Source organism: Caretta caretta, chromosome 18 (genome assembly GCF_965140235.1).
Source record: "Caretta caretta isolate rCarCar2 chromosome 18, rCarCar1.hap1, whole genome shotgun sequence".
Classification (NCBI taxonomy): domain Eukaryota; kingdom Metazoa; phylum Chordata; order Testudines; family Cheloniidae; genus Caretta; species Caretta caretta.
Window position 1 is genome coordinate 13,361,565 of NC_134223.1, and position 15,561 is coordinate 13,377,125.

Consider the following 15,561-nt stretch of genomic DNA (forward strand, 5'->3'; position numbering starts at 1 on the left):
CTGGTACCAGAGACTACACAGGAGAACTAGACTAATAGGTACAAGAGCACTCTCTACTGTGGGAAGAGCATGGAAGCTCCGATTCCTACAAACATGCTTCTGTTTCTCCCCTCCAGATTTGCATCCTTATCAGGGTGGCGGAATGGCCACAAAGAATTCAATATCAACCCTTCCTTCACACAAAGGATCAGGATTTCTCCAGCTCCTCCTGCTTATTCAGGATAAGAAGCAATAATCCCCCTGGTATGACCCTGTAATCTGTTGCCATGGAAATGGGTTCAAAAATCAGAAGATCCCAACCTCATGGAGGGGAGGATGGTTTGTGGTGAGAGCATGTGAGTGGGATATTACCCATCTAATTGCAGGGCAGGAGTGAGGGACGAAAGTATGGGTACGGAGGGATTTCCCTAGGCTGGACTCCAAGGGATCTGTTCCAAGGTTCTAGAGTGACACAAAGTTGGATCAAGTTTTAAAATGTATTTAACAAATTTACCTTTTTCAAAAAATCTTTTTGAGAGTCAATGCTCCATCTTAAATCAGTGTTCTCAATCCCTCAGACTACATCAGTCTTCCTCAGTACCCAATCCACACCAACCCCTCCCACTCCTGAAACTGCTTTGAAAAACTGTCCTTCATCAGTGGAAATATGCTCTAGAGTACCGTAACTTCACCAGAAACTCCTTAAGGGGATGTCTACACTGCAGCTAGGAACCTGTTTCCTGCTGCAGGAAGAGCAAATGTAGACATGCCCAGTGAGTGTAATCTAGGTCTGCAGACATTATAAGTGCTAATGACCCCATTCATCTCAGTGGAATGGGGTCACTCAGAAACCTAGGCTGCTCTGGGGTGGCCCATTAGTACAGGGGTTTCAGAGTTAACTACCCATTAATTTGTACTGGACAATTCACACTTCTTCCAGGTACTGTTGCAGGCCCCCAGCCCAGTAGAGAATTCTGTAGGGAAGTGTCACTGCCACCCCATCGTCCCTTTGCTGTTAGCAAATTATAGGAGGACTGGGAAGCGCTGGTGGAATAATTTTTAACAAAAAGAACAGGAGTACTTGTGGGCACGTTAGAGACTAACAAATTTATTTGAGCATAAGATTTTGTTTCATGTTCTCTGTGTATATAAAATCTCCCCACTGTATTTTCCACTGCATGCATCCAATGAAGTGAGCTGTAGCTCATGAAAGCATATGCTCTAATAAATTGGTTAGTCTCTAAGGTGCCACAAGTACTCCTTTTCTTTTCACAGATACAGACTAACACGGCTGCTACTCTGAAACCTAATTTTGAACAGTACTTTGTCCCAGCAGTGCTCAGCACCACTATGTTACCCCCCAAACAGTTATGAAGACCAGTCCCTGAGAATGTTTTCAGAACAGTGGTAATTTCCCTGTACAGAAGGGGCTCAAAAAACTCTAAGATTCTCTGGATTCCACAAACACATTCCACCTGAGCCACTTAAGCAAAGCAAAGAGGCACTTTGGCTAAATCAGCACCAAGAATGGTCATGGAAGCATGGCTTATTTCATGGAAGATAGCTGCAGGCCATCAGTTTCTTATCTACCCTTAATGTCAAATGGAAATGTCAGGTCCTTTACATGGGGGAACATTGACTGTTGTCCTATTTGTTCATTTATATAAAGCCTACGTGTTTTAGAAGAAACCTGAACTATTCTGCTGTAGGTGTCTTATTTCCATTTGAAAGTTCAAACTGTAAATGAACCTTACACTGGTCATGGGGACTGTCTCCTACTCCAGTGAAGCACAGTATGGGTGACAGGATGGCCCAAGTTTGCTCTGTTACACCAAGTGTGTCTTGTCAAAAAGCACATATCAAACATTGGTTTTAAGTTATGCTAGTTCTAAGCTTCTCAAATTCAACTCAGCTCCCACTGTGCAATTCAAATCCTGACTCCACCCCAGATACAAGAGGCTATAGAAAATAATGTTTCAAGGAATAAGCCTGAAAAAGGGGAAAAGATAACTAATAGAAGCGTATATAAGGTATATAAAGCTTCCTTAGGCCAGTACAACTCCATTCGATTCAGCAGGAATCACCAAAAATAACCAAAGCCTAAAGAGCAGCATTAACCCCTGCTTACCTTTCTAAGTTGCTATAGTGCACCACTGTATGGCATGAGTGTACCATCTTGGCATTGCTTTCCCTAGTGGGATTCTGTTTCATTGCACTTATACACGCCTGCCTCCCCGCTAATGAACCAACCAAAAGTCTGCAAACCAAGTAAGTAGCTCTCACCTTCCCCATTATAATGCCTGTTCATTTGCTTAAAAAAATAAAAATAAAAAAAATATTGGCGCTGGAAAGAAAATCTCAAAGCCTGAGGCCAAACTTACTTCGGTATAAGTAGATTGCTCAGGGGGTGTGAAAAATCCACACCCCGTAGCAACACACTGACCTAACACCCAGTGTAGATGAGCACTATGACATGGGAGAGTTTCTCCAATTGACATAGTTAATCCATCTTTGTGAGTGGCGGTAGCTATGCCAATGGGAGCTCTCTCATCAGCATAGTACTGTCTTCACTAAGGCCAGCTCTATACTATCACTCACTTTGATATAATTTATGCTCCTGGGTGAATTCTGTGCCGATGTGCAATGCAGAATTTGTGCAGAATTAATGTTCTTTGTAGAATTTTATTTTACCCCTGCAAAATAGGCGCTGCAGAGCTGCTGGACCTGGCAGAGTTCGGCTTACCAGCTCACAGTGTGCCTGCATGGGAGGCATGGGCAGGCTGCAGTTGCTGGCATGGCCTGAATGAAGGAAGCATTGTGTGGGCCACAGCCTTGCAGCAAGCAGAGCTCCGAGTCCAGCAGGGATGCAGACTGCACACACGGGCTACCGAGCCTGATCCTCATCTGCCCAGGGATGGGAGCAGACCCAGCTGCGCCATCTCTCCCAAACGGTGAGGAAGGGAAGGCCGCACCGCATTCCGCAGAGGGACAGTAACGAAGCTGCACAGAAAGGAGCCTGTGGCTGGGCTCTGGGGAGGAGCGAGGGTGCGGGCATCTGGGCCTGGGGGCACCCCGCAGCTGGTCTCTGGGGGGAAGAGGTGCAAGTGTCTGGGCCAGCAACCCCCAAATACCCCCTCCCAGTGTACACACCCCTCCAGCATGCTCCAAATACCCACCCCGACTGTACGCCCCCCTTCCAACTGCCCCTCGCCCTGCCATTGTCCTCTATTTAGGAACTTGAAATACGGTACCCCTACGCGGGCAAGGCGAAAAAGTGAGAATCAACTACGAGATGTGTCCAGCTGGCATGTGTGACACACCGAGTCAGGCACTCAACAAAAGCATAGAGGTTTCTTTAATTCTCTACTCATGGGGAAATCTTTTGTTGTTGACTGTATTGTTACAGACATACCTGCTGACAGATATTTTGAAATAAATCATCAAAATAACTGAAACTGGAGGGATTATATTGTGTTATTCTGACAAATAAAACATGGAGACTTTTAAAATATAGGGTGCAGAATTTTTAATTTTTTGGCACAGAATTCTGCCAGGAGTAAAACGTTCATTGCTCAGGGATGCAAATACGCCACCCTCCTGAGCAATGTAAGTTACACCCACCTAAGCAGAGCTTTTCCCGCTGACATAGCTACCACCTCTCATGGAGGTGGATTTAATATGCCAACGGGAGAACTCTCTCCCATCGGCACAGAGCATCTCCACCAGACGCACTGTAGCGGAGCAGCTGCATCAGTGCAGGTGCACAGATAAATAACTTATTGTAAATAACTTATTGTAATATAGTTCACAAAAAATGCCAGCCACTGACACATCTACAGAAGGAAGGGAAGACACTTCAGATTTTATGAATTTATGTATCTCCTGTAAGAGCCAAGTGCCTGGTGTTCAGTTATGGAACACAAAGACAGGAAATAGTTTTGGGGACGGGGAAAAAAATGTATCCGGCTATCCCCCTACAAATAACTGCTCCCAAACAGCTCAAACTTTTGCCCATTTCGGAATTTTGTTTCCTAGACAGATACTGAAATTATGGAAGAAATTAAAAAAAGACAGAAATGCCCTTCTCAGTTGCGTTCCTACCCATTCCACATATTTTATTCACACACAATTTTACCGTAAGACCCAAAAGTCCCAGTAGCAACTGAGGCATCCCCATGCTTGGTACTGAACAATCACATAAAGACGCAGTGTTTGCCGCAAAGAGCTTACAACTAGACTGGACAAAATTGGAGTTTATTTTTTAAGAATTTGGTCAAATACCCATTTTTAAGCATGTTTTCAACTTTTTACAGTTGTGGAAAACGAACGGGGGGGGGGGGGGTCAGACACTAATTATTTAACGGCAGGGGACATAACTACTTGTGGACTGCCAAAGCTTTATATCTGTTAAAACACAAGCTGTCAACATCACGTCAAAATATTCGGAGCAGGCGGCTACTAAATCAAACTAAAAAGTGCTGAAGCAGCATCTTCCTTAGCTGCAAATGTTGATAATCCAGGGAAATATATATTCTCCCCCCCCCCCCCCACGGTTTACGGTGAAACGGACCTTTATAGCCATTTTTCGATCAAATCTCATCCTCCCAAGCCTCTTTAGAGCCTAAATACCTAGGGGGGGTCAGGCAGGGCCACGGCACCCGAACAGGACAGCTCCGACGGTTTATGGACCGCCTAGTCCTCGTGAGCATCTGTCATCTGCCCTTCCTACTCCAGCCCGGTCGGGGCCAAAGCTCCCAGCGGCCGGGGTCTTTTCTCCTCTTTTGCCGCCTGTGCGCCAGTGACAAGCTCGGGGGAGAGCTACGCCTCCTCCCTCGCTTAGCAGAGGGCGCCGGGCTTCCTGCCCCTTCAGTCTCTCTCCGTCAGCCACCCGCATGGCAAGCGCGGTCCCCTCCACGCGTCGTCCCCCCTCCCGCCCGGCCAGCCGGCCCCACCACGCGCCCGCAAGAGCGCCCCCCGCCGCGGCGGCAGCGCCCGGGACCCAGGTCCACTTCCCGGATTGCCCCTTCGACCGCACCCCGCCTCCCGCGGCAGCAGGACCCAGGCACCCATCGCCGCCCCCGCACAAAGGGGGCCCCGCGCGGGGAGGGAAGCGAGGCAGCAGGGAAAGCCCCGCTCCCCGGCGGAGCGCCTATGGGAGGAGCCCGGCGGCAGCGGGCCGGCGCGGTTCCGCTTCCCGCGCCCATGCGGCAGGAGAGGAGGCCGCCCCTTACCTCCGCGCGATCCTGTAGAGGAGCAGCCCGGCGGCGGCGCAGACGGTGACCCCCAGCCCCCCGGCCAGGCCGGCGACCGGGCAGCCGGCCAGCAGCGCGCTGGCTGCCTCCATTGCCGGAGAGCGGCCCGCGAGACGCTCGGTAACGGCCCGCCCGCCCCGAACGCGGAGTAGCCGCGCGGAGAACGCGCCCGGGCCCCTCCACGCGCTCCCTCGCCAGCCAATCCTCCGCCTGTGACCTTCGCCGCCGCGCTTTGTAAGCGCCGCCGGCCGCCCCTCTACCCGGCCGCGCGCCCGCCGGTCCGCCAATCAGCGGCGGGCAGAGGGGGCGGGCGGGGATCTCGGAGGCTTGGCGGAGGGGGAAGCGTGCAAGTGACTCATGCCTCGGAGGAGGCCCCCGGCTGCTGCGTCTGCGGCGGCTGGCCGGCGGAGGTGGGCGTAGGAGTGGAGGATGCAGCGTGAAAGGCCAATGTCGTGCCAGGAGGGGCTGTGAATCAGGGAAGGCGGCGTGTGTGTGATTCAAGCGCGCAGCGGCCGGCCTGGCAGGGAGGAAGAAGAGGGCAGTGGTCAGACAGCCGCACGGATGGGTCGTTGCACGTACCAGGAGGGCAGCTGGGGAGAGACGGGCTGTGAAACGTTAAGAGCGTGCGGAGCCAGGGAGGCGGCCGAGAAGGTCGTGTTAGAGGGACGGGCAGGGTGCCAATCCCTCTCCAATTTCGAGCAGGTTCCCTACCTGGGGTGCAGATGCTAGGGGAGGGAGAGTCAGAAAATGTTGAAGATCCAGGCTGCGGCTTGTACGAACTGATTCTGTGCACTGCCCTCAGCTTGGACTGTGAAGAGTGACCCTGTTCCCTTTCCCTATGGGAAATGTTTCATCTTATCTACTACCCTGGGGCTTGTAAACAATGGAAAGAGCCAGCGGTGCAACCCCCTCCGGTTTTCTGTAGCTCACGAAAGCTCATGCTCAAATAAATTGGTTAGTCTCTAAGGTGCCACAAGTACTCCTTTTCTTTTTGCGAATACAGACTAACACGGCTGTTACTCTGAAAAAAGGCAAATCTCGGTTTTTCAGTAAGTTTCTGGTCTTTGAGAGAAAAATGACATGAAAGTACGCTAGTTTTGCTTGACAAATGCAGGTTAGTTACTGGTCTCCTCTACATCAGCCCAGCACTGGCTTTCCGAGCCTATGGCTAGAGTCAGTAATTTGATGGAAGAGTAACTGGGGCAGGGCCCTCTCTCTCCTGCCTCTGTTCAAGTCCACATCCACCTCAGAGACCTTTTGCCTGGACGAACACTGGGTGCAGGTTGTTTACAATATTAGTTTCCACCGCCCATATACTCTACACAGCACCACTCCAACAGTCCTGGAGAACCCTCCGCTCCTGGGGCAAGCAGGAAAGAGCACTCTTCCTTTCTGCTTCCCTGCACTTCCTTCCTGTGCCTTTTGTACCATCTGTCTAATTAGCCTCCCAGTTCTCAGCCCATCAGTTAGGCACAGCTCTTCTTAATGAGGTCTGCTCTCAAGTATTGAATTAGAACTGCTGTGCCCAGCAGTCTGTCACACACCTCCTTACCCCCTCCCCCACCATCCCTTACCAGAGGTGCCTCCATGTAGGAGTCTCTCTCTCTCCCTAGGGTAATCATCTGGGTCACCCTGGTGGAGTCTGCTCATTTTCCACCCACAGAAATCACACTTTGTGGGAGGAGGATACCCCCACAGCTCAGGCTTAGCCCACAAGTCTTCACAGCATGGGCACCTGGGGGAATGGCTCACAAGATTCTCTCCCTTTGTATCTGGCAACGGATCAAGGTTACTCTCTTTATCCCACTGCTCACTCGGGGCCTCCGGTTCTCCAAATCCTCAAAACCATGCCTGGGTTTCTTCTCCTTGGGGCTGTGGGGCAGAGGACTTCATAGGTCCATCAGGCTCTACTAAGGAGTTCAGGCTATTTCCCCTGTACCTCCTTCCTTAATTCCTATCCCCGCACCCTCAGTTTCCTGAAGGACTCTCCTTTCCTTCTGACTTACGCTTTGTTGTCTAGAGGCTTCTACTGCTTTTCTTTTGGGCTCATTCTCTTCTCTCCCCTCTGGCTTCTTTTTCCCCACCCTGGGATTCCTTATACCGCCTTGTTTCCCTGTTGGGAAGGGGTTCCAGTCAGTGCCCAATACAACCAGATAGGACAGCCCGTCCACTACCCCAACCTGTTTCCAACAAAACCTCCCACTGACCTCAAGGCGCACCCAGGCCATAGGGCAGCATTTCTTATCCCCATGGACTCACTATGTTCCTAGTTGCTCCTAGAATCATCCAGTAAGACTTCACCAGCTCCCTCCAGACCAGAGAGCAAGCTGAGGCTGTATCCACAAGTCCCCTCCAGAGAGTTTCCTTCCCACCATAACTGAAGTGTGGACAGTTTGTCCATTGCTTTTCTCTAGTTTTGGCCCAGCTACAAAACTCAGCAAAACCACAGTCCATGTACAGGCAATCCCTGTGTGTGTCCCTGTCACCTGTCTCTCTATCCCCTTCCTGCTGAGGGTCTCTGGTCTGCCTCCCATGCTCCAGATCCCTATACGGTAATCCTCCCTTTGTGGGAAAGTCCACCTCTGTGCATTCCTCAGTTAATATTATGGCCGCATCCATCAGACCCCGTAGATGCTTCCTGGCCCACACTTGGTTATTCTCAGGAAGGCCCTGAAGGAACTGTTCTAGCACCAGAGCTCCCTTATTTCCCCCCCCAGTTTGGGTGTCTGGTCTCAGTCAGCAGATGGCCTAGTCCATCTGCCTTTGGGTGAATGCCCAGGGCCATAAACCCCCAGCCCGCCTTGCAGATCAGAACTTTCAGTGGAACTTCAGTGGGCAGCCCCACCCGCTCCAGAATGGCTCCCCTCACTGCCTTAAGCCTCATTCAGAGCCATATAGGCCGCTTGGGCTTTCCCCACAGATAGGGAGCCAGCCTCAGGGCCCAGGTTCCCCTATCCCAACCTGCATCCATACCTACCCTCTCAAAAGTACCCAGAATGCATCAGGATCCTCAGCAGGGCCTATCTTATGTAGGCCCTAGGCCCTGTGTCTGGTTTACCATCCCCCATCACAGGACTCACCACTTTCTGTAGGAGCTGCTGTGACATGTTGGCAAGCTTTTCTGCTGTGAGGCCTGCCTCTCCATGCGATAGGCTTGTTGGAAACTTTGCAGGGTCTTCTCTGTTTCACCAGCCATTGCAAGGTCTCCTCCATCATCCAGGCCACCAAACCTTCACGCTGGCTACGATCCCAGACAAGCCCCCACGTGTGGCAACCCCCCCCCAGCCCCCACTCAAGTTCACAGACAGTTCAGAGGCCTTTTCAGGTAAAACACCCAGTGCTGTTTATTTGCAATATTAGTCTGCACCACCCCCATATCCTCCCTCCAACAGTCTTATGGAGCCCTCAGCTCCCAAGGCAAGCAGGGAAGACCAGTCTCTCCCATCCCACTTTCTTCCTGTGCCTTTTGTATCATCTGCCTAACAGCCTGATTAGCCTCTCAGTCCTCCTCAGCCCAGCAGTTAGGCACAGCTCCTCTTAATGAGGTCTGCTCTGTTAGAGCTGCAGTGACCAAAGGGCTGGCTCAGCTGCTATTTCCCAGCACCCCTCTGGCCCCCTACTTTTGACCCTGTTGAATTATTCTTTGTCCCCTGCTTGACTTGAACCTTGGATTTAGTGCTTCCTCCCCTCAGGCTGGGGGAGGGGCCTTCTGATACAGGCAGGCTGGTTCCCTTCCCCCTACCCCTCCCCCCTGAATTTAATAGATGATGTTGCCCAGTACACAGCTGTGAAATGGAAGTGGCACCTGGGCTGCAGCTTCTGGCTGGCTGGAAGTGGGACAGCTCTTTGGCTATAAAGAGGGTCAGTTCAATAGAGAGGTGCAGCCTAGGATCAACAAGAGGGGCTGCTTTTAAGAAACCATTTCTCAACTTCTGGACACATGTATTTGGCCTAATTTTCCAGAGGTGCTAAGTACCCACAGTTCCCACTGACATCGAAGAAAATTCCAGGTGTGAGAACTTCTGAAAACCAAAGACCAAGCTGTTTCAAAACCTAGGCCCCCAGAATCAATGGACAAATCAGAAAATTTGGCTGAGACACCTGTATTCTAATCCTAGCTCTGACACACTCCCTCCTTCTGGCATTGGTCAAGTTGCTTATAATTTCTGCCTCCTTTACTTCCAACTGTACAAGAGATATCTACCCACTTCATAATTACGAAGCAAGGCTGCTTCCACATGAGTACTTACTAAAAATGAAACAGGACCACAAAGACAGGTGGGGATGAGGCAGAACATGAAAGAAAAGGGGAATAGAGAATGGAATGAATATACACAAACTCTTCAAAGTTGGAGGAAATCAGCTACTTTTCAGGAGGAGGAAAAAGAAGTGACAGATCAAGACTGCACCACTTTCTCTAGGCACGACCATAATATATAACCAGTCATGCAAACAGCCTTGTGAGGAGCCAGGACACTACACCTGATCCATCCTCTCACCATCAATTCCATCAGAGCTACCCCAAAAATTAGACTTACAGAAACTGGTATCCTGAACCACTGTACGGCTTGTTTTAACCATTCTCCTACAATGGGTGAAATCCTGGCCTCACTGTTGTCAATGCGAGTTTTGCCACTGACTTCAATGGGGCCAGGATATTACCCAGTATTTGCAACATGGTGTTAGGAAGCAAGAACCTGGAAGTGAAACAAGTGACATTGACTAGTATATTTTCATTACCTAAACAGAATGAATTTTTAAAAAGACCACATCAATTGTGAAAACACACAAACATCTCATCATAAAAAGGACTCCCCTGCCTTTTTAGAGTATTTTAACATGAATGTCCCTTGAACTATTTCCAGTCCTTTCCTCCAATAATGGAGTTAGGCCTAGACTTACTGAAGCAGACTTCAGTGAGAGATTACTCACAAAGCATGACATTAAATGTGTATAAATCTTTACAGGATTAGGGCCTTAGACTTTTGAACTTTTTGGATTTTAGTGTAAGGGGAGGGAATAATTTAAACTTGAATTCATCTTCTAACAGCTGTCAATATGATACTTTCAATCACCATCAAATAATTTGCCAAGGGCATTAGTAAAAACAAAACCCAAAACACCTTATTGAACAGGCTTAGGTATTTTAAAAAACCCTGTTTGTAATCTCAAGTTTTGAGCCTCAAGCAAACCACTAGTTTCCCTTTTTCTAAAAGGGAAGCACCAGCAGCTCAGACACTTGACCAATGCTGTAAAAGGGAGCCAATGTACATGAAAAACAGGAATAATTTAAGAAAGCAGATCTCAGATTCAAGTTTTGAAGGAATAAGCAGCAAAAATCTTTTGGTTTTCAAAACTGACAGTTTAGATTCCCACAAAGGTTTTAGAAGAGAGACAAGAAGCAAAACTATTTTAAGAGTCCTTTCACAATTTCTAGTTTATTCAACTTTCAATTTTTTTAATTTTAAATTCAAATTGAATGTTACATTCTCTCCTTTCCAATGAACCACTGTAGGATTTAATAAATTCTTCTATAGTTACATTGGGCCTCATCTATAGGGTACATATGCTTCACTTCCTCCTACCTCTGCAGTTGTCCTCAAGGGGGGCTTAACTGTTAGCATCCAGATTGGCATTCTAGTACAGAGACAGAGTGGGTCAGTAAGTACATTTCTAACCATCATGGTTATTCTCATTAGCCTTTTATAAGCAGACAGGATTCTAGAGCCCTAGCCTCACTCCTGGGCTTTTTCCTAACTATTTGTAACACACTCCGAAGTCTGGGTTTGCTTCTTGGTGAAGTTAGAGGAGTAAACACTGGTACATGCCCAAGAATTCAACACCTGCTGAAGTCACGAGGAGCTCAGTTGTTCAGTTCCACTGTAGAAAAGACAGAAGATGATCTTTCTTGCACTGTAGCATTTGTCTCAGCTGTCAAAGCAAATTACACTAATGGGTACAAGAACACAGTGGCCAGTCAAAAAGGCAAAACCAATTGTAACCCTTTAAGTCCCCCCAAAATAATCCAGAAACACCCAGCAATTATACCTGGACAGTGATATCTAGGCCGCTGGGTGCTACAACAATATACATGACTGCTTAAATTTAAGCACATTTCAAGAGCCCCATGAAAGGATTTGAGTTATGCAGGGCGTGTAATTTAAAACTGAGAGGCAGGAGCTATGTCACTGACTAGTGGTGAAAGATGACCAAAGTGTGGGGGGGAGAGGAGCCATTCAATCTGGTCTCTTTGGAGCACACAAGAGATTACTGAACCTACATGAAGGGGGGGGGAGAACAGTCCAATAGGTTGTACTGGAGTAGGAGATCTGTATCTCTCCATTTTTAACTTCATACATGGTTTCCTTAAAGTCTCATTACATAACTTTATATGGTTTTTACTTAGCCCAGTGAGGTAGCAAGGGTTATCAGGAGGTAAAATGTGCATGATTCCATTCCAATCCCCAAGTTTCTATTTCCCGGGGCAAATCAGATTAATAATAATTATTGATATCACCAATTAAAACTGTTTAGCTCCTATATATTGCACCAGAAAGTGGAGCTCTAGAGTTGGCTTCATACCTCGAAGAATTTGTACTGATTCCCCCATGCCATTCAGAAAAGAAGTCACCCACTGGAGATGAGGAAAGTAATAGATTAGAGAAGACTTAAATGATGCAAACATTAAATGAGGTGCCCCTCCCAAGTATGATTTAAGTTTATCTCAGGGGAGCTATTTTGCTTAACCTTTACAGGAATGTCTTCCAACATAGTGGCTTATCCAGGAAATTCCGGCATGAACATTTTATACTGGTCGAGTTGCGAGTTACAAAGCTGCCTCACTGTGCTCAGTACCCCATTCTGAAAGATCACAGGAATGATGAATATTACACCCATGAATCAGCCATGAAGCACACTGAAAGGTCTCAGGCCTCAATACTTCTGGGAAACGATAGTGTGACACACCAGCGGTAGGTCTCAGTTTCAGACGCCAAACCAGTTCCTCTCCCACTTCAATACAGTTTTAATGACTATCAATCCAAGAGACATCTCAATAGCACAGGTACATATATGCCACATATACCTGTGCTTAAAGAAAAGGACAAACAAAACATACATAAATTAAATGCATGATTTAATTTAGTAGCAGTTTAATTCTGAATCATCTCTCCTTAAGTTAAAAAGTTTAATTAACTATTAACGTTAATGAGTTGAACCCTTCCAGAAAGCATGAATCCAAAAGGAAAAAAGTGTCCAGCAGGTGATCAGAGACTCATAGCTATTTTCCATCTTCATCACCTGTATCAGTCTCTTAAATGGCTATTTGCTCAAGTCAGTTTTTATTTTCCAAAGGATGTTCCCTGGCTCTGCTACTTAGTGCGGTCTTCCAACAGGTACACAATTAGCTCATAGGTGGACAACACAATGGCTGTGTTTGGTATCTGCCTGATGAGCTGCGCAAAGAGTCCTCTATAGAAAGCCAGGTAGCCTTCCTCACGTGCTACCAGACGAGCCGTCTGAAAGAAAGTCTTGTATTTTGTGCCTTCCTCTCGCAGTCTTGTCCGTATGACCTCTGGGGGGGAACAAACAGAGCACTAGGTTAGTGTCTCCAGTCAAATCCCCCAGCGCAGAAACACATACAGGTTTCGGAAAGAGCCTGCATAGCTTAGGGCAACCAGAACCTTACCCTAGACAAGTGAGATGCCTGTTGGATAATCCGCTCACCTACAAACCCTGGAGTCCTGCAGGCACTGCTCATCAGACAAGGCAGGAAGTTAAAATTGGCTTTCCACTTCCATGTAAACACCAAACTGCACAAAAAATGGATGGCTTGCTCATGACGGCTGTTACTCAGCTGACTACCTCCTCCGTTTCTGCTCACATTCCCCACACTGTGCTTTGGGAAGGGGGTACACAGTTAAGTAGGTCCTGTGCTCTCCTCAAGCTGGTGTATGGTGTGAGCTGTGGCTTGGTGGCATTTACTTACGATGAAACAGAGGGAAGCCACTTCTGATTTGGCACAGCTACGGTGTTGTTCAAGGCCATAGCTGTGATCGACAGATGCATTTGGGCTGGATTCCAATTGATTGAACAAGAGAGGCGGCTTGCAGTACAGTGCTTTCTGTGAGGGGCCCACCACTCTGAAACTAGCTTCCTCCTCTGCTCCAAAATAGCCAGGCTCCATTGAACTTCAGAACATCTTGCAAGATGCATCAATTTGTGTGGGCTGCTGTGGCAGGCAGCTTTGGAAAGGAATCAGATTTGTGGGGGGGATCTGCATGGGGTGTGGGCTGTTTAGCTTTATGGCAGCGGCATCTACTGCCTTAGATAGGAGCCACTTGTAATTTGTATAAACCAAAACATTTATACAAGAATCAGGCTCTCTTTGGACAAGTCACCCTAGATTTTTTTTCTTACCTGACTCATTTGCACATAAATTTATATACTGTTCAGGTATGATGGAAGTCAAAAACAGTCTCTGTACAGTTGCAATAAAAACTGGCCTCATCTAATCTGTCTGGAGAGCTATGGCAGAGAAAGGCTTCTTATAGATTCAGAGCATTGATGGCACTATGAAATCTCTATGGAGCTGCATTCATTAAACAAGGTACCGAGGACAATTTAAAAAAGGAAGAGGAAGGCCTGGAATAGAATTAGTTTCTGACTAAAACTAAATTAGTCAATGGTTTGGTGAATCGGATTTCATGGTCTTTTCTCCCCCCTGGCTCTCTTCCATTTGTGATGTGATCTGTTGCCTAAAAGTTAGTGCCAAGAATGAGGTAAAAGCCCAGATTGGCATTTTCATGGAAGCATCTAAGGGTATCAGACTAAGAATTCAAGCCATGTTAACAGCCAGTATCTAGGGCTCTGATTTTAAAAAGGAAGGAAAGAATTTGGCAGAGAGAGATGTGCAGGGAATCTGAATAATTTTTCCATAAAGCACAGCATACAGCGGAGTAAAGAAATACTGCCGGATAAGGAAAAGAGAATCATTGGCATTTTAGGACCAGCCTCATTGCCCTGTTTCCATCTCTCCCTTTAGCAGCCTTCTCCATGCTACCCCTTCTGTATGGAACTCCCATCAATTTTCATTGTCTGAGGGGATGGTGATGGCTAGGCCAAATCCCTGCTAAACCCCTCTACTGAGCTGCCTACAAGAGGTGGGATGCAGCATCTATTTAACCACAATGACAAGCATAATCCAAATGCTGCAACCTTGTCATTCCCCAGCCCCCTTCTCCCTTGATGCATCTCTTCAGGACAGAAACAATAGTCTATTTGTTCTGTAAAGCACTTACCTCCAGTCATTTATGCGGCACTCAAAGTGAGCTAATAAAAATGAAACAAACACACTCATGCTCCAAAGACCTGTGAGGAGCTGGATGAGGCTAATAGTGAAGAACAAGAGAAGGGAGGGAGAAGAGTTCGTTTTCTGTAGCAAACCTCCTTCAGGAAGTCCCAGCAATCAGCTGTTTAGCTAGCAAGGAGTAAGGGGAACAATGCTGAAGATCTGGGTACATAGACAGTCACTGCAGTAACATGGCATCTGCAGACATCCAGATTAATAAGAATATTACAGCACTGTCAGCCATAGAATAATACAGACTAAAGGCAACAGCTGTTCTACTGTACTGGTAAATGGAGAGTTTTAACATACCATGCGGATAAGCAATACAGGAGGCACAGCCCTTAGAAACAGCAGCAGCAAACATCAGTCCAAAAAAGTTTGTGGAGTTCCTCTTGGTCCCATTAGTAGGGGAAGGGGGCAGCTGGACATCCTTCAGGTGCTTCTTTAAACTTTCATAAATAGCAAAGCAGATAATGGTCTCCGAAATCCCAGCATAGGAGGCCGTCAAGCCTCTGTAAAAACCACGGACCCCTTCTGTCTGGTAAACGTATCTAGCACACTGCCAAGCATTCATCGGCTTTGAACCCCTGACTCTAAAGGGAGCAAATTAAAACAGGGTTAGAACAAGGCAAAACTCAAGAGGTTCAAAAATCTGCACAGACATTACAAATGAAAAAAGTGACCCAGGAGAAACAAGAACAGCTCTCTGCTAAGTGTAGCTGCAGGAATTTTCTAGGAATGCTGTGCAGAGACTTTTAATGTTCCTTTCATTGCTTTTGGCATTGTAGTCACATTTCAAATGCCAGTAGCAGGACTGTAATGCTAATTGTGCACATTTGCCTTTTCCAGTCAGCTAATACATGCCTGTGCTAATCTTTTCAGCGCCAGTCCTGGCTCCTCTGTCATAGTTTAGTGCTTTAATAACAGTACTATGGAGGGAGCATTGCTTTTTATTGAACTAGCAATTTCCTTCTTGTCTGG

The 15,561-nt window shown here is 47.4% G+C and overlaps 2 protein-coding genes across 5 annotated transcripts in view; both read right to left on the reverse strand.

The window, feature by feature from the left end:
- TMEM201 (transmembrane protein 201) overlaps positions 1-5,558 on the reverse strand; it is a 52,553-nt gene extending 46,995 nt beyond the window's left edge. For 2 of the 3 annotated variants that reach the window (XR_012665446.1, XM_075121156.1), the window contains exon 1: positions 5,211-5,558. Coding sequence is in view for 2 of the 3 variants with exons in the window: in XM_075121156.1 (XP_074977257.1) it covers positions 5,211-5,323 (113 nt within the window). In the remaining variant the exon portion in view is untranslated. The remainder of the gene's footprint in view (positions 1-5,210) is intronic. The other variant, XM_048824602.2, reaches the window with a different exon arrangement.
- A 6,679-nt stretch (positions 5,559-12,237) lies between these two features.
- Positions 12,238-15,561, reverse strand: part of SLC25A33 (solute carrier family 25 member 33) — a 37,799-nt gene continuing 34,475 nt past the window's right edge. For both annotated transcript variants that reach the window (XM_048824607.2, XM_048824608.2), the window contains 2 exons: positions 14,890-15,173; positions 12,238-12,804 (listed from right to left, as the gene is read on the reverse strand). In XM_048824607.2, the coding sequence (XP_048680564.1) occupies positions 12,602-12,804; positions 14,890-15,173 (487 nt within the window). In that variant the 3' untranslated portion in view covers positions 12,238-12,601. The remainder of the gene's footprint in view (positions 12,805-14,889; positions 15,174-15,561) is intronic.